Source organism: Chiloscyllium plagiosum, chromosome 22 (genome assembly GCF_004010195.1).
Source record: "Chiloscyllium plagiosum isolate BGI_BamShark_2017 chromosome 22, ASM401019v2, whole genome shotgun sequence".
NCBI classification, from domain to species: domain Eukaryota; kingdom Metazoa; phylum Chordata; class Chondrichthyes; order Orectolobiformes; family Hemiscylliidae; genus Chiloscyllium; species Chiloscyllium plagiosum.
In genome coordinates, this window is record NC_057731.1 from 36,886,013 (window position 1) to 36,906,938 (window position 20,926).

The window sequence follows — 20,926 nt, forward strand, 5'->3', positions numbered from 1 at the left end:
TGACATAGTTAAATAACCCAATTTAATATACCTATGCCAGAAAACAAAAAACTAAATTACCTATGCAATGAGTACAGAAGTTAATTAAAGGATATTTAGAATTAAGAACAAAAAAGATGAAATAGTAAAGGTCAAGAGCGTGGTGCTGGAAAAGCACAGCAGGTCAAGCATCATCTGAAGAGCAGGACAGTCGATGTTTCGGGCAAAAGCCCTTCATCAGCAATGAGGGTAAACAGTAAAGGTATTGAGTGCAGAATATCAGCTCCACTGCTTGCCAACCACTGCTATATCGAAATTTTGGCCTTAAAGGTCCTGTTCTTTTTCTCGGAGTGTAGATGGGGTCTAACTGGATGTGTTTGTTGATAGAGTTCTGGTTGGAATGTCATGTTTCTCGGAATTCTCGTGCGTGTCTCTGTTTGGCTTGTCCTAGAATGGATGTGTTGTCCCAGACAAAGTGGTGTCCTTCCTCCTCTGTATGTAAGGTTACTAGTGAGAGAGGGTCATCATCATTTTATGGCTAGTTGATGTTCAATATCCTGGTGGCTAGCTTTCTGCCTGTTTGTCCAATGTTGTGTTTGTTACAGTCTTTGTGCGGTATTTTGAAAATAACATGGTAACCCACAAACCCACCAACTCACTAAAACAGCTGCTAATGAACTTGAAAGACCCTATACAGGCAACAAGCAAAACTAATGTTATTTTCACCTCTTCTATTCTTCCTGCCACACTGCACTTTTTTTATTCACATTATATTCCATCTGTTAAATTCTTATGCGGTCACTTCACCTGTCTTTATCCCTCTGCAGACTGTGTAATCCTCGTCATTTTCCTTCCCACGTATATTTGTGTCATCTGCAAACGTGTTGAAAATACATCTGTGTCCCTCATCTAAGTTATTCATACATACTGGAAATGATTGTTGCCCCAGCACTGATTTCTCTGGCACTACAATAGTTATGGGTTGCCATCCTGAAAATGTTAGCCCTCCCCCCCCCCCCCCCATCCCAGTTCTCTGTCTTCTTAGTTATCCAATCCTTTATCCGTGCTAATATACTACCCTAATGCCATGGGCTCTTGTCTTATTAAGCAGCCTTATGTAAATATCTTGTCATTCACCTTTTTGGAAATCCACGTTTATTACATTTCCACTGCTTTCCCTTTATCTATCTTGCTTATTAATTCCTTGTAGAATTCTGATAAATTTGTCATGATTTCCCTTTCATAATGCTATGCTGACTCTGCTTGGTTATCTTATGTTATTCTAAATGCTCTGCTATTACATCATTTACAGTAGACTCCTAGCATTTTGCCAATGACAGTTGATTAATATGAAAGATTAAATACAAAAGGGCCTTTTTTGTTGCCTGATGTAGATGATTGACTAAGATATAAAAACAAACTGAAAATACGCTAATAATAAAGTAAAATGAACTTATAAGCCAAGCCTGCAGTAAGACAGTAAATAGTCCTTTTTAATTGTACAGTAAAATTGCAAGTAGAGCTTAAAGTATAGTTTTTATTGTGAATGATCACAGAATAGAACCAAATTGTTGCAGGAAGATGAGGCATAACCTTTTCAAGGGCATTTATGGCAAGAGTAAGTAGAATTCAAAGTTCACATCACCTTCTCAATGGGAACTTGACAGCACACCCTGTGAAGGGACAGAGACTCACTTCTATCAATTTCTAGATTTTTACACTTAACCATGTTGGTACCCATGCCAGAATGCATTTAGTTCTACTGTTGTCAGGACAACATTTCACCATTACAGATGCAAAATTCAGGCCAGTGTTTTCAATGCTGTGACAATATGACAGTGTAATTGCATTCTATTGTGGCATACAGGTACTTAGGAAGTTTATATTAAGTCTTGACAATGCACTTGTAAAGCAATGTGTTTAATTCTGGTTGCTAGTGAAATAAAAATATTTACATGGGTTTGGGAGGGCATACAGAAAAGTAAGAAAACTGATCTTGAGTGTAGAGATGAATAATGCAGAAAGATTTTTTTTTAAAAAAACAAAAAACGTTCCTTTCTAAAACTTGTTACGTAATGTTCCTAACATAAACCAAAACATGACTTGAAGTAAGTTAACTGAACAGAACCAAAAGGTATTAATTTGTTTAAAATAGATTTGTGTTAAGGAGTAACATATATACTGAGAGATAAATGTTTGGATTAAAACGTGAGGCAGTCTGCGGAGACAACTGCAATTTAAGATGCAGTTGAATAGTTCAGTGGTAGATAGGAGAGAATTAGTATCAATGAACCCAAAAAGCTGGCATTGTCTTGCTTTTTCCATGTGTTAATGTTTAGAGATTAACATTGCATGAATTTTGCAATTTAATTAGAATATTTTCGAATGTACGGAATAAGTAAACATCAGCTGTTTATTTAAGCTGTCCTTCATTTTACAGCTCACTGCAGTTGCCTTGGCAAGGGCTATTCGAGAAAGATTTTTTGTTCCAGTTATGGAACCACAATTGCTTCAGACGTAAGTTGGTTCGACTTTTTGCTGTAATCATTTTTTTGTTCAACTTCGGGGAAGCAGTGCACAAAAGAGTTTTCAGTGCTCATTAATCTTTAAACTAATTGACATTGAAGTTTATTAACAAAAATTTGTAATTTATGAGATGCTGGGATTTGGAAAGTAGAGGGTTGGTTTTTGCCATTTCTAATAAATCAGACAGCTTGATTACAAGAGAGAAATGTAGAAGGTTCAATGGTAGAAACAGTGTGAGAGGCTGTGAAGTATTCTTTTGCAGACTTGTTTCTCAACTTTCATTTTTTAAAAATCACTCTTTTCTATAAGTATTTCTTTAGAGAAGTTAACCCTATTCTCAAGGTACATCACACAATTCTTTCTTGTCCATAAAGCCACCATAATTAATGCGTAAAGTTCTGTTTTTTTGTGTTTATACAGATCAGAAATTGGTATTCTGACATCAATATCGCTGCTAAATCGCACCATGCGCCAGATCACGTCAAGTGCAATGCTACAAGAGTTAGTTTTCTTCCTCTTAGGAGATCAGAGACAATCTGAAACAGTTGGAGAAAATAAGCATCAGTTACGATATCGACTTATAGAACACTGTGACCATCTCTCAGATGAGGTAAATATTTAGCTGTACAAAATCTGCTTTATTTCATATAGATATTTTATAAATACGTATAACCCCTTTTGAAAAGCATTTTCTGTATTTCTTCATTATTCTAAGCAGATTTGTTTGTAAATGTAGCTTGGACCATTTGGGCAAGGAAATAGAATCCATTATCATTCAAGTTGTTCTGTCGCCAGCTGAGTTCAAATGATGAGCTTAATAATTTCAATATCTATACCAGGCGCAATTTGAAAGAATTATGGGTGGAAATGCAATTATTTCGCCCTTACCTATGCTGAAAGTAACCGCTCTCGTCGGAGGAAAGAAACTAAGAAATAATGAGTTTGAAAGTGGTAAAACCTCTTCGTGGTTCAAGTGTATTTTACAGCTTAGGGTCAAGGGAGCTAATGGCACAGTGGAGCACTGGTGCTTCAAAGCTTGACATTAAATGAGCATAGATATGTTAAATTGTAGGCTGGAAAAGATGACAGAGAGAGGGAGAGGTGAGGTTTTGGAAAATTTTGAAAATAAAAATTACCTTTTTAAAATACAGGAATTATTTAGCTGAGAGCCAAGGTAAAAGAACAAGCATGTAGGTGATAAATGACTGGATGTAGTTTAAGGACACAGGCAATAAAGTTTTGAAAAACCTCCAGTTTACATGGGTATTACTTCCTTTAAGTTCTTAAATCAGCACATGTTGAAATTGAAGTTAGAATTGCTAATGTTAAATATGGAAGTGGTAGTGGGTTTTTTTTGATTCTGTTGAAACGTTCATTGCTGTCCAAGGAGCTGAGCTAGACACCATTCTTTAGATACACTGAAGTTTGAGGTGGGGAGGCATTGGAAAGATCGCACCCATCATGAAGAAATGGCTTAAAATGCCTATCTTCCAGAGTTAAGTCTTGTTCTACTGCCTGTAGTATGGTTTTAAGCTGTTTCAATTGAACTATAACGATTGAGCCTATATTATAGCTTTGCCTTCTTTTGGTAAAATGATTTACTGATTGTAAAATTGCAACTAATTGGATGATTTAAGATGCACTGCATGCGACATAAGACCGTAAGACATCGGAGCAGAATTAGCCCAAATGGTCCATTGAGTCTGCACCACCATTCCGTCATGGCTGTTGTGTTTCTCAACCCAATTCTCCCGCCTTCTCCCCATAATCCTTGACCCCCTTACCAATCAAGAACCTATCTATCTATCTTAAAAACACTTAATTACTTGGTCTCCACGGTCTTCTGCAGCAATGAGTTGCACAGATCAATCACCCTCTGCTGAAGAACTACCTCTTCATATCAGTTTTACAGGGTTGTCCCTTCACTCTAAGACTGTGCCCTTTGGTCCTGGTCTTTCCTACTCGTGGAAACATCTTCCCCATGCCCATGCTATCCAGGCTTCTCCGTATTCTGTAAGTTTCAATGAAATCCTTCCTCCTCCTCCTCCTAAACTCCAGCAAACTCAGAATCCTCAAAAGCTCCTCATATGACAAGTCCTTCATCCCTGGGATCATTAACTAAACATCCTTTTCAGCACTAAATGGCTTTGTGCATGGGAAATCATGTCTTATAAATTTGATTGAGTTGTTTGAAGAGTTACATACACGGACTTTAGCAAGGCCTTTGACAAGGTTCCGCATAGTAGATTGGTTCATAAGGTTAGATCATGTGGGACCCAGGGAGAGCTAGCCAGTTGGATACAAAATTGGCTTGACAGTAGGAGACAGAGGGTGGTAGAGAGTTGTTGATCAGACTGGAGACATATGACGAGCAGTGTGCTGCACGGATCAGTGCTGGGTCCACTATTGTTCATCATTTAAATAATTTTGAATGAAAATATAGCGGCATGGCTAGTGGACAGTGAAGAAGGTACAACAGGGTCTTGATCAATTGGACCAGTGGGCAGAGGAATGACAGATGGATTATAAAACAAATAAATGTTGCATTTTGATAAGACACATGAGGCACAACCTACACAGTTAAAGGCAGGGCCCTGGGGAGTGTTGTCAAACAAAGACCCAGGGGTGTAGGTACATGGTTCCTGAAAGTGGCGTCACAGGTAGAAGGAGTTTGGCATACTTGCCTTCATTGGTCAGAGCATTGAGTACAGGAATTGAGGTGTCATGTACAAGATACTGGTCAGGCCAATTTTTGTCACCCTGCTACTGGAAGAATGTTATTTGTGCCCTTTCCAGTTTAATAAGATTTACAAGAATGTTACCAAGACTGGAGGTTTGAGTTAAAAGGAAAGGCTGGATAGGCTGGGACTTCGTTCCTTCAAATGTAGGAAGCTGCGGGGTGACATTATAGACATTTATAATGTAATGAGGGGCTTGGATAAGGGAGTAACTAAGGTTTTTTCTCCCAAGATAAGGGAATCCAAACCTATACATAAAGGTCTGAGCAATGAAGGCAAGCATGCTAAGTACCATCTTAACCACTTTATCTACTTGTGATGTAAATTTCGAAGAATTACTTCTCTGAGAATTATCCATCTTTACATTTCTAATACCTCCAGTACTTCCTCTTTTGTAATGTGAACTGTTTTTAAAACATCAATATTTATTTCCACAAGCTCTATCACCTCCATTTCTTCTGTCGAGTAAAAATTGACCCATAATATTAATTTAGTATCTCTCCCAGCTTCGGAGTTTCAACACATAAATGACCTCATTGATCTTTAAGGGACTCTATTCTCTCCATTTGTTATTTTTCTCTTAATGTGTGATGCTGTTGCTCCATTAACAAGGTTATATTGTCCTTGTTTTTTTTTTCAAAAGAGGTTGTAAAAGGCAGAGGTACCAATTTGTCTGTGTTTAGGCCACTTTGTGGCTGACAGATACTGCCTAAGGCAACAATCAGGGACAAGGGCTTTTACCCAATTACCCAAAAACAAGCTCTGAGATGAACTTATTACAATTGGCTTTAAGAAACCTGTCCCTAAAAGCAAATACGTTGTCAGATCATTGGAGTTTTGCTGTCCGTGAGGTACATTTTCATTGGGGCTGTTACAAACGTGATAAAATTTTATCAATAATCAAGATGAGGCTAACCGGCCTATAGTTTCCTGTCTTCTCCCTCCTTCCTTTAAGGAGGGTTTACATCAGCTATTTTGCAATCCTGTGATTCCACTCCAGTGATTCCTGAAAGATCACCATCAGTGCCTCGACAATCACCTCAGTTATCTCTTTCAAAATTCAGGGGTAATCTAGTCTGGGTGATTTATCCACATTTAGACCTTTTAGCTTCCCTAACACTTTCTCCTTTACGATAGCCACTACACTCACCTCTGCCCCCGACTCTCTTAGAATCCTGGAATGCTGTTGGTGTCTTCCACTGTGAAAATCGATGCAAAATACCTATTCACTTCCTCTGCCATTTCATTGTTCCCCCTTACTACTTCTCCAGCCTCATTTTCCAGACATAAAAATGCACAGACATTAAATTTCCATTGTTGGGCTCATTAAATAAATCATAATTATGGCTTGACTTTGAATTGGAAATGAGTACTGATTTATGTGATGAGTTTACAATAAAGCATTTGCATAGTTTCTATTATGACCTCGGGATATTCCAAAATACTCTTAAATCGAAGTACGTTTACAGTTGTGACACACAGGCAGCAACTAATTTTTGGACAGCAATATGTCATGCAAAATAATGTCCACTCTTGCCTTCCTCTTTTATATATCTAAAACAACTCATGCAATCTTCTTTTGTATTACTAGCTAATACTCTCATATTTCAACTTCTCTCCTTTATTGCTTTTTTACTTGTCCTCTGCTGACATTGCAGAGGCTTCCCAGTCCTCTGGCTCCCCACCAACATTCAACACCTTTTCCTTTGGTTCTCAGCTGTCCCTGACTTCCCTTGTCGGCCATGTTGCCTTGACCTATCCTTAGTATATTTTTTCTTCCTTGTGATGAATTTCTGTTGTGCATTCAGAATTATCCCCATGAATTCTTGCTCCATCATCTTCCCTGCTAGGTTCCCCTTCCTGTCAACTCTGGCCAGCTGATCCCTCATACATTCGTAGTTATCTTTACTCAATTGTAATACCATTTCATCTGATTCAGTCTTCTCCCTCTCAAACTGCAGGATGAATTCTATCATATTGTCGTCACTGCCCCCTTCACTTTAAGCTCCCTAATCAACACTACCTCATTATATATCACCAAATCCAAAATGACCTGTTCCTTAATGGATCTACCACCAGCTGCTCCAAAAACCAGCTTGGAGACATTCCATGAATTCCTTTTCTTGATCTGCTACCAACCTGATTTTCCTAGTCGACTTGTATGTTGAATTCCCCAACATCACTGTAATTGTGCCTTTCTTTTTATTTTACAGATCAGTATAATGACACTAAGAATGTTTGAGCATCTATTACAAAAGCCAAATGAACACATTATTTACAGTATGGTCTTAAGGAATTTGGAGGAACGGAACTATGTTGAGAATAAGCCAGCTTGCCAGGAGGACAAGGATATTGTTGAAAATGGGCAGATAGCAGGAGCAGTGTGAGTTGTTACTTGCTGGTTTTGATCTTTTTCACCAATTTGTTAGCTCATTATAATGTTAATATTAATAGTATTGCTAAATGTATTAATGACTGCTATTGTGACTTAAAAGGGCATCGATGTTTTCTAAATGCCAACATTCTTAAAAAAAATCTAAAAACAGTAGGTGTTTAATTTGCTTTTTAATACATCTTTAATTTTTACTTGTTAATTTCTGTTAAACCAAAAGTCTTCAGTATAAAGGTATGTCTCTAATGACAATTATTAGTGGAGAATAAGTATCAAATACCTCATTTCCATTCCACCCTTGGGCGACTGTGTGGAATTTGCACATTCTCCCCGTGTCTGTGTGGGTTTCCTCCAGATGCTCCAGTTTCCTCCCACAGCCCAAAGATGTGCAGGTTAGATGAAGTGGTCTTGCAAAATTGCCCCGCAGTATCCAGGGATGTGTAGGTTAGATAAATTAGTAATAGAAAATGCAGGGTTATAGAGATTGGATAGGAATATGTCTGGTAGGATGCTTTGCAGAGGGTCGGTGTGGACTTGGTGGGCCGAATGACCTGTTTTCGGGATTCTATTCTATGAAACTTCACAAGTCCACATGCGTCTCCTAATTTTCATGACAGTTGATTGTCTTTCATTTTGGAACAACCATGCTTGTTGAAGCACTACATATTTGTGAACAGCATGACAGCATGATAGACAATAAGGTCAAATAACTGATAATAGTCTCACCAGACAAAATCTATGTTTAAAAGAAGACAATCTACAGTGGTATATTGGGTACTTTCAGTTAAAATGAATAAAACAAGTAAATTCCACACATCCATTATTGTGCTTCGTTAAATCCCAGCGGCAGTGCTGAGTGATTTTGTTTTGTAATTAAATATGCTCTATATTTTCTAATAAGGTTTTCTTGTTGTCCTGTATTCAGAGATTTGGAAGAAGATCCTATTTTTACAGATTTGTCACCTGATAACAGACTGTTGGGTTCCAGTTGGCTGACTGCTTCCCCACCGCCAACACCAGACCATACAAAATCTGATGGGAAAACAGAAGTTCATAAAATTGTAAATAGGTACTTTCAAAGATCAATTGTACCTTCTCCGAATTAAATGTAACATTTATTTAGTCAATATGAAAGGTTTGGTAGAGTGAAAACAGAATGCTTTTTCTTATGGAGCAGGGCATAGCAGGCCTCACAAAGCAGGCAGTAAGAGCAAGAGATTGTCCTGGTCAGCTAGAACTCCACACCTGGTGGCTGCAGTGAAACAATGTTAGAGGCCTCCACATGCTAGTTATTGCCAACGTTACACTCCATCATGGCAAACATCCTTCTCGCTCAGAGGAATCACCAGCAGAAGAATAATGTAAATCTATTAATGTGTCCTTAAAGAATTTGAACAGACATGCACAGACATTAAATTTCCATTGGTGGGCTTATTTAACAAATCATAATTATGACTTGACTTTGAATTGGAAGAGAGTATAGATTTATGTGATGAGTTTACAATAAAGCATTTGCATAATTTCTATTATGACCTCGGGATATTCCAAAACACTCTAAAATCGAAGTGCGTTTACAGTTGTGACACACAGGCAGCAACTAATATTTGGACAGCAAGTTGTCATGCAATAATTGGGAAGGTGACCAGATAAGCAGCTTTAGTGAATTAATATTGTCCAGGATGTGCACTAACTCACATTGTTCCCATTAGCTGGTGATGTAGAATATTTTATATCCACCTGAAAGCTTTAATGATGTCTTGAAAATTTAAGTTCCAAAATATCTGGTAAAATATCCAAATATCATCTTACTATATGTAAACTGACACACATTGCAGTGATATTAAAGTACAAAATATTGTCATGAATTATAGTTAACATGATCAAAAGTAAAATAGTTTGTATAATGTAAAGTATTTGACTTTTCTGTTCTAAATTCCTCGAATACTTTAGTTTCCTGTGTCTTGTTCCTGATGAAGCGAAGTCATCTTACTATGTAGAAGGCACAGGATATGATACGTACCTCAGAGATGCACATAGACAGGTAAGACAAGTAAGATTATTATTCTGCAAAGGTGAAGCACTTAAGTGTTCATTCAAAGGGGTGTAAAAGTTTGGACTTTACTACCCCAGAGAATGTGAATGCTCAATTATTGAATATATTTAAGGCTAAGAGAGACAGATTGTTGGTATCTCATGGAATGGAATGGTGTTGGGAGCAAGGATGAAAATGTACTTGAAGCCCAAGATCAGCCATTATCATATTGTTGTGGTTCTGTTCGCCAAGCTGGAAGTTTTTATTGCAAACGTTTCGTCCCCTGGCTAGGCGACATCATCAGTACTTGGGAGCCTCCTGCGAAGCGCTTCTTTGATATTTCCTCCGGTGTTTATAGTGGTCTGTCCCTGCAGCTTCCGGTTGTCAGTTTCAGCTGTCCGATGTAGTGATTGGTATATTGGGTCCAGGTCGATGTGTTTGTTGATGGAGTTTGTGGATGAATGCCATGCCTTTAGGTTATCATATTGAACAGTGGAGCAGCCTTGACCAACATATGGTCTTCTCTTATTTCTTATGTTCTCAATGCATCAAATAATACTTCTGTGTGCTCTATAATGAGTGGAAATTAATCTGTTCCTAAGAAATGGTTATATACAGTATAAGTAGGGAAGAACATTTACTTTACAGGTCTTCATAATGTGATTGCTTTGGAATCATTTGTGGCAACTTTATCCTTCTTCAGTTTTCAATGGCTAAATCTCAAATTCAAATATTTCTCCAAGTACTCTTAGCTTCAAAGTAGTTGAATGCTGTGACTTCTACTGAATGACTGGAGAGCAGTCTTTTGATGTAGTTGTTTCTCTTACCGGAATTCATTATTGCTTATTTTATCGACAGTTCCGAGATTGTTGTGGTAACTGTATGAGGTGGGACTGGCCTTCAATACCTAAACCTTTGGAGAAATGCAATCTGGAAACTCCTTTCTTTGAGGGACATTTTCTAAAGGTTCTGTTTGATCGAATGGGCAGAATCCTTGATCAGGTACTGTGAAGTTTTGAAACAATTTTGATTATTTATGACAGAAAAATGTACATCGGTGTTTTAAAAATGTACTTGTATTATATCTATCCAGATGCCTTTTAAATGTTGTAATTGTACCAACCTCCACCACTTCCTCTGGCAGCTCGTTTCATAAACGCACCACCCTTTGCATGGAAAAGTTGCCTGATAGGTCCCTTTTAAATCTTTCCCCTCTCACCATAAACCTATGCCCTCAAGTTCTGGACTACTACACCCCAGGGAAAAGACCTTGTCTATTTACCCTATCCATGCCCCTCATGATTTTACAAACCTCTATAAGGTCACCCCTCAGCCACCTATGTACCAGGGAAAACACTCCCATCCTATTCAGCCTCTCCCTATAGCTCAAATCCATATAAAAGGAAGGGTTTAGAGGGAAATTGGCCAAGTGCCAGCAAATAGAATTAGATTAATTTAGGATATTTGGTTGGACTGAAAGGTCTGTTTCTGTGCTGTACATCTCTATGAACCTATTAGAAATGAAGATGATATGCCCTCACTGCAGTAATTTACGTGGTTGGTGTATTTCCTTACCTACCCAGCTGTGTAAAGCAATCAAAGATTCATTTTGTACTGAATTAAACTCAGAATTACAGTATGGAGTTAGTATTCCACAATTAAACACCTTGTGATATGTGTTTCTTAGGTGAAGTTACTCTTAATAAACAGAATTTTTTATTACTGATATACTCATCAAGGTGAGGACTTTCATGCTGGAAGTGGCATATTTCTACTTTTTAACCCAGTGACTGCATCAGGTTTGGTGCAATTGAGGTGGATACAATGCTCTCTGCTGTTAGAGTTGGTAGTAGACCTTGAAATCTAACAATTATGTCAATGCAGCTTTGCACTTCAAAAACGATAGCCTTATGACAGTTAAGAAATAAAATACTGCAGATGCTGGAAATCTGAACTAAAAATACAGAATACTAAAACTACTGAACAGTTTGGGCAGCATCCATGGATAGAGAAACATGGTTCACATACCTTAACGTTAGAATTGGAAAAATTTCAACATCCAATAAGTTTTAACAAGAGCAGGGTGGAGCAAATGGATGTTTTGTGATAACATGGGAGACTGGAGAGATTTGATGTCAGCACCACTGGTCAACCAGAACTAAAAAGAATTGGTGATGAAACGAGAAAATAAGCAAAAGATGTGTGTACAGTAGATGTTTTACTGTATGTCAGCAAAAAGAAGGAAAAAAGAAAACAAACTTACGAAGATACAGAAATAAAATGTGAAGATAAGGAAACAAAACATGGTGGTGAGGGCATTCGGCCCATTGAGTCTGCACCGACCCTCTGAAGAGCATCCCCATCCAGACCCAGCCCCTATTGTATCTCCAGAAAGGTCAAAGGAAGATAGTGGTAGCCTCACATTGGAGGTGGCCAAAATTATGGAAAATTATCCATTGAATACAGAGACTGGTGGGATGTAAAAATGAGGAAAATGGGAACCCTATCATGATTGAGATAGTGAATGAATGTGATGAAAGCAAAGATGCAGAAAATGTAGTGAACTCTTTGAGCCCTGTCAACCTTTGTGGGGCTTTGAAGAGAAGAGGAATTGTCAGTTAAAGATAAGGCATGACACCTCTGAACTGCTGGTGTGAAACGCTATTAATTATTTTGAAGGAACTTTTTTATTATTGCTAAAAAAAGGATAAAATTGCCAGCGTACCAGAGGATCATTGAGGCTGCTCTCATTAGTGAGACATGATTGGTGGTGGTTTAACCTGAGGGTTTATCATGTCGAGAGAGAGGTTGAGAAGGCAGGACCTTCAGGATGACCAGGCAGTACAGGAATTCACCCTGTGCTTTTGCCATCACTGCATCGTAAATCAGCTGCCAAGCCAAGTGAGCTAATTAACCCCTAAATGCTAATAGTACCATGATTCAAGACAATTCTGTAACATGTATATAAACTATTAGAAAGAGTAATGAGACAAATTAAATAGAATACTTAATTTTTGATGATGTGATATAATCTTAAGTTACTTGAATCATGATTACATGACATTTTTTTCTAAATTTTGCTAAGTGCAAACAAAACTTTCAAGCAGATATTTTAGCTAATACTGAATGCAAAATGTGATTTATCTTTGTGCTTGGTTTTTCAGTTAATATAGAATCCATAATCAATACATTTTCTTTCTAATGTCTCCTTGTATTGGAGAACCTATAAGCATTTTGAAATGACCTGTATATTCTTACCTTTGCAAAATGCTAATTACTTGGAACTTTTTTTCTCCTTTTCAGCCATATGATGTGAATTTGCAAGTGACATCTGTTTTGTCCAAGTTATCTTTATTTCCTCATCCCCACCTACATGAATACTTACTAGATCCTTATATTAACTTGGCTCCCAACTGCAGATCTTTGTTTTCTGTTATTGTAAGGGTAAGTACATAACTTTGGTGTTTCATATTGTTAGATGTAAAATTACGCATATTTGTTAAAAATTAGATTTCTTTTAATTTCTGATAGTTTTAAAAGTACTGTGGAAACATGAAGGCTATTACCTTAAATTCTCATGAATAAATTTCTAGGTGGTTGGAGATCTAATGTTGCGAATACAACGTATCCCAGACTTCACACCAAAGCTTTTGCTTGTCCGAAAACGTCTGCTGGGTTTTGAACCAGATGGACCTATGTAAGTTCAAATTAATCAATGTTTCTGATTACTCTTTTATAATATTGATATTGTGCATATAATTGGAGGTAAAAAGCTGGTAGGTGCCGAAATTCAGGATGTTGCAGCAGAGCCCTATAAATGGAATGTACATTTCTTGGATCATTCCAATTTCAGAAAGCACATGACTAAAAAAAGATTTGATGCCTGTGTGTAGCATATAGGGCTAGTTTTTCAGCAGTCGATACTGAATGTAATCACATTTCCTTTCATTTTCTTAATGTCGTTTTATATTCTTTTTTAATGCATAACCAATCCCTTTCATAGTAATTAATAGGCATTTGTAATGAAGCCATGTTCTAATAATGCTTCGTGAAAATAGGTATTAGTTGTCACCTTCATTATTCCATGATAATTCCCACTTCTATGCTTCTTGTTATCAATTCAATATTTAAGTTATCCTCTTGAGATCTTTTATGGTTTTGACAGTCTCAGTTTGATCTGAGACTCTTCTTTCAGTGGAAGAGGTTGTTTTTTTAAAACGTCTAGTCCCATTTTATGTCCAGTTCATTGCATTTTGAAATGCAGTCACAGTGTTGCAGTGACTAACCATCTTGTGTTTCAAGTGCTTAAAGCTACTTCTCAATCTACCATGCTTCCTGATGCAATATCATTCTTCTTATGCCTCCCCCGGTAAAAAAAATACATCCACAACCTGGCCTTTAATTTCTTGTTTTTGTTCAGTAACTTTATTTTGAATATCAATCTCTCCATTGTCCTCTTTGGAAACACCTACTGTGTTGCTTTCATATTCTTTTTACGGCTGCGGCCAGTCCTTCACTCAGATAAAAGCGAAGTATTGCAGATACTGGAGATTGAAAATAAAAGTAGAGTGATGGAAAATCTCAGCATGTCTGTGGAGAGAGAAACTGGGTTAACATTTTGAGTCCAAATAACGTGAGAATTGAAGAGAGATGGGCATAAAAAAAATCTCATTCTTCACCACCCTTCAGTTCCAAAGTAATTATGGGACTTAAGACATTAACTCTCTTTCTCTGTCGTCCGACGCTCTCAGACCATCTGGGTTTCTCCAACACTTTGTTTTTTATCCTTCAGTTGTTCCCAGATGATATTCCTCATATTTAAATCTCTCCTCTCCCTTTTTAATTGTTCCACTTCTGAATGAACTGACTTGTCACCTAGACTCCATTTGTTGCGTAGCATCTTTCTAAAGGTAACAGTCAGAAAAACAAACTTGGTTTTAATTATAAGCAACCTTCTTCCACAGCAGATAAAGCATAGAAAGCCATTAAATTAATGAGAACTTCTGGATGCAGCATGTTGAATGTCTATTGGAGAGGTCTGGCTTCTTGCACTCATAGAGTCACAGAGATATACAGCACGGAAACAGACCTTTCGGCCCAACTCGTCCATGCTGGCCAGATATACTAAATTAATCTTTTCAAATTTGTCAGCATTGGCACATATCCGTCTCAATCCTCCCTATTCATATACCCATCCAGATGCCCTTTAAATGTTGTAATCATACCAGCCTCCAACACTTCCTCTGGCAGCTCATACCGTGCATGCACTACCGTTGGAGTGAAAAAGTTGCCCCTTAGGTCTCTTTTAAATCTTTCCCCTCTCACCTTAAACCTATGCTGTCTAGTTTTGGACTCCCCCATCTCAGGAAAAATGCCTTGTCTATTTACCCTATCCATGCCCCTCATGATTTTATAAACCTCTGTAAGGTAACCTCTCAGCCACCAATGTTCCAGGGAAAATATCCCCAGTCTACTTAGCCTCTCCCTTCAGCTCAAACCCTCCAACCCTGGCAACATCCTTGTAAATCTCTTCTGAACCCTTTCAAGTTTCATAACATCCTTCCTATAGGAGGGAGACCAGAATTGCACACAATATGCCAAAAGTGGCCTAATCAATGTCCTGTACAGCTGCAACATGACCTCCCAACTCCAAGACTCAACGCTCTGACCAGTAAAGGAAAGCATACCAAATGCCTTCTTCACTATCTAACTACCTGAGACTCCACTTTCAAGGAACTATGAACCTGCACTCCAAGGTCTCTTGTTCAGCAACACTCCCCAGGACCTTTTCAAAATGCAGCACGTCTATCTGAATTTATGTAAAATTATCTAAGTTTATCTCCATCTGCCAATCCTCAGCCCATTGGCCCATCTGATCAAGATCCTATTGTACTCTAATGTAACCTTATTTGCTGTTCACTACATCTCCAATTGTGGGGTCATCTGCAACTTACTTACAATACCTCCTGTATTCAAATCCAATTCATTGATATAAATGATGAACAGTAGTGGACCCTTCACCACTACACTCTATCTTTTACCTTGGAGCCAATTTTGTATCCAAATGGCTAGTTCTCCTCTATTCCATGTGATTTAACTTTGTTAACTAGTGTACAGTGAGAAACCCTGTTGAACACCTTACTGAATTCTATATAAACCACCACTATGCCTTCATCAATGCTCTTTGTTACTTCAAAACTCAATCAAGTTAGTGAGACATGACTTTCCAAGCACAAAATCATGTTGATTATCCCTAATAATTTCTTTCCTTTCCAAATACATGTGTATCCTGTACCTCAGCATTTCCTCCAACAACTTGCCCACCATCAATATTAGGCTCACCGGTCTATAGTTCTCAGGCTTTTCAAGTGAAATAGCAATGCAGCCATAAAGCTGACTTGCCATTCTAAGAGATGGTCCAGTGCAATGACAAGGAGTAATGGGTTTGGAAAAGTAATCTGACTGGAAGGGCTTTATACTAAAGTGCAGATTTTGAGAATGCCATTTGGTGCATGTCACTGTTTGGCTGTAGAGTGAGAAGTTGCAATCAATCAATTCAATAAAATCACAGATTAAGTTTGAGAATCATTAGCAGCTGCCGTTTTTGCCACTTAGCAATTAGATTATGCTCTTCCTCAAAAAATTGTAAATATAAATATAGCATCTTCCTTTTCAATCTACTTGAACTATTTGTCTCCCTCAATTTTATCTCAGTTTATTTGATTGTGATATTGAAAATGAGATCTGTTTTTTTCAGACTGACCATCTATCATTTGGTTGTTTATATTATGCTTTTACAGTATTAGAGTGACAGTTTTCTTGAGGGAATGCACAGAATTTGACATACTGTTAAAATGTCATTGTATCAAAAGTTTGGATTTAATTTTGTATGTAGAATTGGATAATAAACATGAATAATCCCAGATAAAGTATATTTTCTGACGCTCATTTGTTTCACCTTTACTCCCCCTCCCTTCCACAGCATTGACCACATGACTTTGCTAGAAGGTGTAATTGTGTTGGAAGAGTTCTGTAAAGAGTTAGCAGCAATAGCTTTTGTTAAATTCCATGCGGCTACCACACCTTAACCATTGACTGGATTCCATACAGAAGCATCCTTTCACCACTTCAGATTTACAGGCCAGCTTCAATGGAAATGTTTGGACAACAAGGCCAGCTGTGACTGCTTAACTGTAGCATCTGCATGTCCGTGTCTGGGTATGGATAAAAAAAGGGAAATATGCCCAAAAATGGGGTGACTGATGCAGTTATCTGCGAAGATGGAAGATAATGTCAAGAAGAAGACTAATACTTTAATTGACATTAATATTACAAGGTTGTACTTCAGTTCACAGCGACAACCTCAAAATGTTGTATATGTTTTATTTTACAAAGCGAAGTAGTAGTTTTCCTACTTCTGATCCCTTTTAAAATCATGATCTTTACTCTTATTAAAAGTTGTTCTCAGCACGTGAGAATTGGGTGGGCAAAGGTCAACATCAAAAATGTTTATCAGTATTTTAGCAAACCAGAGAATTATTTAAGTAACAAAAGCTGGGGTGCTGATCTGAAGTTATTGTATGTTTCTGTGCCTTTGAAAAGGGCAACATTAAGTGTTAAGTCATGTCAATATTTTTGTCAATCTGTTCTCTTCCCTTCCTCAACACCTCTAAACAGCCCAGAAGCCATAATCTTTCAAACTATGGCTTTTGTGTCTGCTTCCAAGCCTTCGTACATATAGCAGGGAATCGCCTCCATATTTGGATGCAAGTCTTAGCTTAAGTATTGTATACTTGCACAAAAAGTGGTGTTTCGTTTATGATTAATTTCATTTCAAGTGTTCACTCTTAACAAGTACTTAGTGTTCAGCAAAGCTGTAATAGAACCAAATTTTTCAATCTAACATTACTATCATTACCCAGTATTAATTAACCATTTAAAACAGACCATCACCAACATTTTTGTTATTAAACTAGAAAAACTATAGATACTGAAAAAGCACCAAACTGCATACTTATATCAGGTTGAATTGTTCAATATAATTCACATTGGATGCCTAAAATGACTTGGGATTGTTGTGCAATGATTTAACGATACTCTTTACAATGCTTCATAACCAATGTTTGTTACAAATTATGTATTAAGTTCTGTATTTAAACTTGTACGAAAATAGAACCAGTGTTGCATCTTTTCTATTTTCATTTCATTTATAGAATGTTGAATAACAAAGCTCTTTTTTATAGTTAACAACATTGGAGCTTTATTGAACATGGAGTACTGGTTTATAATAGGTGCTTGAAGTGTTGGTTTATGTTTCTGTAAATAATTCTTATTTGTAATGTATTTATGCATTACAAACCAAATATTTTGAGAGTTCATTGCATTTAGTTGTCAGTCTTCCTCTTGTTCATAAGAGTGCAACACTTCTTTTGTGTGCAATATAAAAGCTGTATTACCTCGGATGCAGCTTATATGCAACACTTCTGTCATATATAAGAGAACCTTATATATCGATCTGTGCTTGCTTCTATTGTCACTATTGTATATGGTAAATGGGTTATAATCTGCCTAATTTACATTAAAAAAAAATCAGAATTTTCCTGTTCAAGGAATTCTTTATTTTAGCACCCTCCTTATCTGTAGCACTGACTAAGGCTGTTTCCATGCTGTACATCTCTATGACTCTATAATACATTAACCTCCAGTATAAATGTAGTTTTTGAACTGATTGCATTTGGGCACAATAGGAAAATTGATATTAAATCACATGCCCCTGTGGTTCTTGTAGCAATGAGGCTGAGTTAAATGTTGGTTTTCCCTTGCTCCATTTTTAGTGACTTTCAATTAAATTTATGTTGAAAAAGTGCAAGCCATCTTCAATCGAAACAGCAAGGCATTTGCTAGGTTCAGAGAAAATAAAAGCTGCATGTAAATTTTATGTGGATGACGAGAATTGATCTGTATATAAAAATAACAGGGAGAAAAAGTTAACAAATTAATTAACTTAACCCTTAACAAGTGTTGTAAACTATCACCCGAGTTTTAATCCCTTGTTCCTGTCTAGCACCCTTGAGCATGTTGTTTTCCAAATCTATCAATCTTTCTCAAAACTCCAATGACATTTCCATCCTTGGCACAGCATGGAAACAACTCCTGTAAAGACACAAATGTCATTTTTTGTAACTGTGACAAAGGTAAGCTGTCTCTCCTTGTCTTGCTAAAACTGTCTGCAGTTTAAAATGATTAGCTCATCCCCCTTCTCCAACAATGTCGTCCAGCAGTATGGGACTGCATTCACCTGGATCTATTCTTATTATCTCATTATAGACATAATATCATTTGGAATATCACTCCAATGGTATTACTTCTCAATCACCTATCCTTGAAACCCTCTTATTTGTCATCTACATGCTTCCAGTGAGTGACATCGTCCAAAATTGCTGAATTAGTTTTCACTTGTACTTTGGCACCCAACTTTATTTAACCTCGAATCATTGCTAAGTAATCAGACTTCTACTCTTACGTGTCAAAGGACAAGAAATTTTCTCCAATTGACTGCTGGCAAAACTGAACCAATTCCTCCTACAAATTCAGTTCCCTATTTACTAACCCCACTGCAATTCCTAGTATTACATATGACCCTGAAACAAACTACTAAACACTCCACCATAATGAAGACTGCCTATTTCTACCTTTGTAACATCACCTGATTTTGCCCCTCTTTGTTTGCTTGCCATAGAAACAATGCTAATGAATTCCTGATTGACATTCCATATTGTACCTTCCCCAAACTTGAGGTCATCCAAAGCTCTACTACCTGGGTCCTTGATTGTACCATGTCCCTTTCACTGATCACTGGCTGTGTTTGCTGGCCTTCATGAGGATGGAGACAAAAAAGCTGCAGATGCTGGAATCCAAAGACTGGCAGGAGGCTGGAAGAACACAGCAAGCCAGGTTGCATCAGAAGGTGGAGAAGTCGCTGTTTCAGCTGTAATCTGAAACATCTACTTCTCCACCTTCTGATGCTGTCTGGCTTGCAGTGTTCTTCCAGCGTCCTGCCAGCCAAGCGACACTTTGATTTTAAAATTCTCAGATTTTTAAAATTTGGCCTAGCCCTGCCTCGCCCAATGTCTGTACTTACAGTCCCACAAACCTCCAGGCCATCTACTTTGATCTAATTCTTGCTCCTTGGACATCTTCAGCTTTATTTGCACCGCCATTGTTGACTGGATTTCCAGCTGCCTTTGCACCATCTAGAATTCCCTTTCTGATTCTATACCTCTGCTTCAAGGTGCCTCTTAAAACCAACCTCTTTGACTAAGTGTTTGGTTGTCACCTTTAATGTCACTGTATATGCAGTGGTGTGTAATTTTGTTTTATAAGCCACCTATGGAGCACCTTGGAACATTAAATATAACTTGTTATTTTTCCAGGTCCATCGTCATGATATTCATGAATGCAGTTCCATTCATTTTTCAGGTAGAATCACAGTTTGCCCTTCATTGTTGTTAAACCTTTGCTCTAGAATGAAGTGGATTTAATGCATACATTGCACTGTTTGTCAGCTATGATTTGATCAGACTCCCTATAGTGTGGAAACAGGCCCTTCAGCTCAACATGCCCATACCGACCCTCCAAAGATCAACCCACCCAGACCCATTTCCCTCTTACTAATGCACCTAACACTATGGGCAATTTAGCATGGCCACTTCACCTGACCTGCACATCTTTGGACTGTGGGAGGAAACCGGAGCACCCGGAGGAAACCCACACAGACACTGAGAGAACATGCAAACTCAACACAGACAGTCCCCTGAGGCTGGAATTGAACCCGGGTCCCTGGCGCTGTGAGGCAGTAGTGCTAACCACAGAGCCACCATGCCGCCCAGCATGATGAAGGCATTTCATTTACCAGGAATTCCCATAGATAAATTTGTTATTTAATTAGTCTTTCAGTCTAAATACAAATGATTTTATGATTCTATGATTTTTCGTCTTTTGAGCCCCATAAGAATTTGTCCTGTTCTCTGCTTTTAGCTGTATGAAGGTGAGATTTATTGTAAAGCATCGAGTTATCTTTTGCTTCCTTTTAATTTTTTTTTGCATTACTATTCCTCTTTCCCCAGAAATTTCAGGTATTGCATTCAAAAAGTTGTCAACAAATTTAACATTCATCCTAGAAGTGCAGAATTGTAGTATGCCTATACTTAAGAGAATATACCACCAAAAAGATTTAGTTCTCAAAGGAAACAATTCTGT

General features: G+C 37.7%; 1 protein-coding gene across 1 annotated transcript in view; it reads left to right on the plus strand.

Moving 5' to 3' along the window:
• fhip2a (FHF complex subunit HOOK interacting protein 2) overlaps positions 1–18,262 on the plus strand; it is a 50,421-nt gene extending 32,159 nt beyond the window's left edge. The window contains exons 9-17 of the mRNA XM_043712807.1: positions 2,420–2,496; positions 2,926–3,115; positions 7,457–7,626; positions 8,561–8,704; positions 9,586–9,676; positions 10,526–10,669; positions 12,971–13,111; positions 13,261–13,364; positions 16,650–18,262. Of these exons, the coding sequence (XP_043568742.1) occupies positions 2,420–2,496; positions 2,926–3,115; positions 7,457–7,626; positions 8,561–8,704; positions 9,586–9,676; positions 10,526–10,669; positions 12,971–13,111; positions 13,261–13,364; positions 16,650–16,755 (1,167 nt within the window). The 3' untranslated portion in view covers positions 16,756–18,262. The remainder of the gene's footprint in view (positions 1–2,419; positions 2,497–2,925; positions 3,116–7,456; positions 7,627–8,560; positions 8,705–9,585; positions 9,677–10,525; positions 10,670–12,970; positions 13,112–13,260; positions 13,365–16,649) is intronic.
• Positions 18,263–20,926: the final 2,664 nt, after the last annotated feature.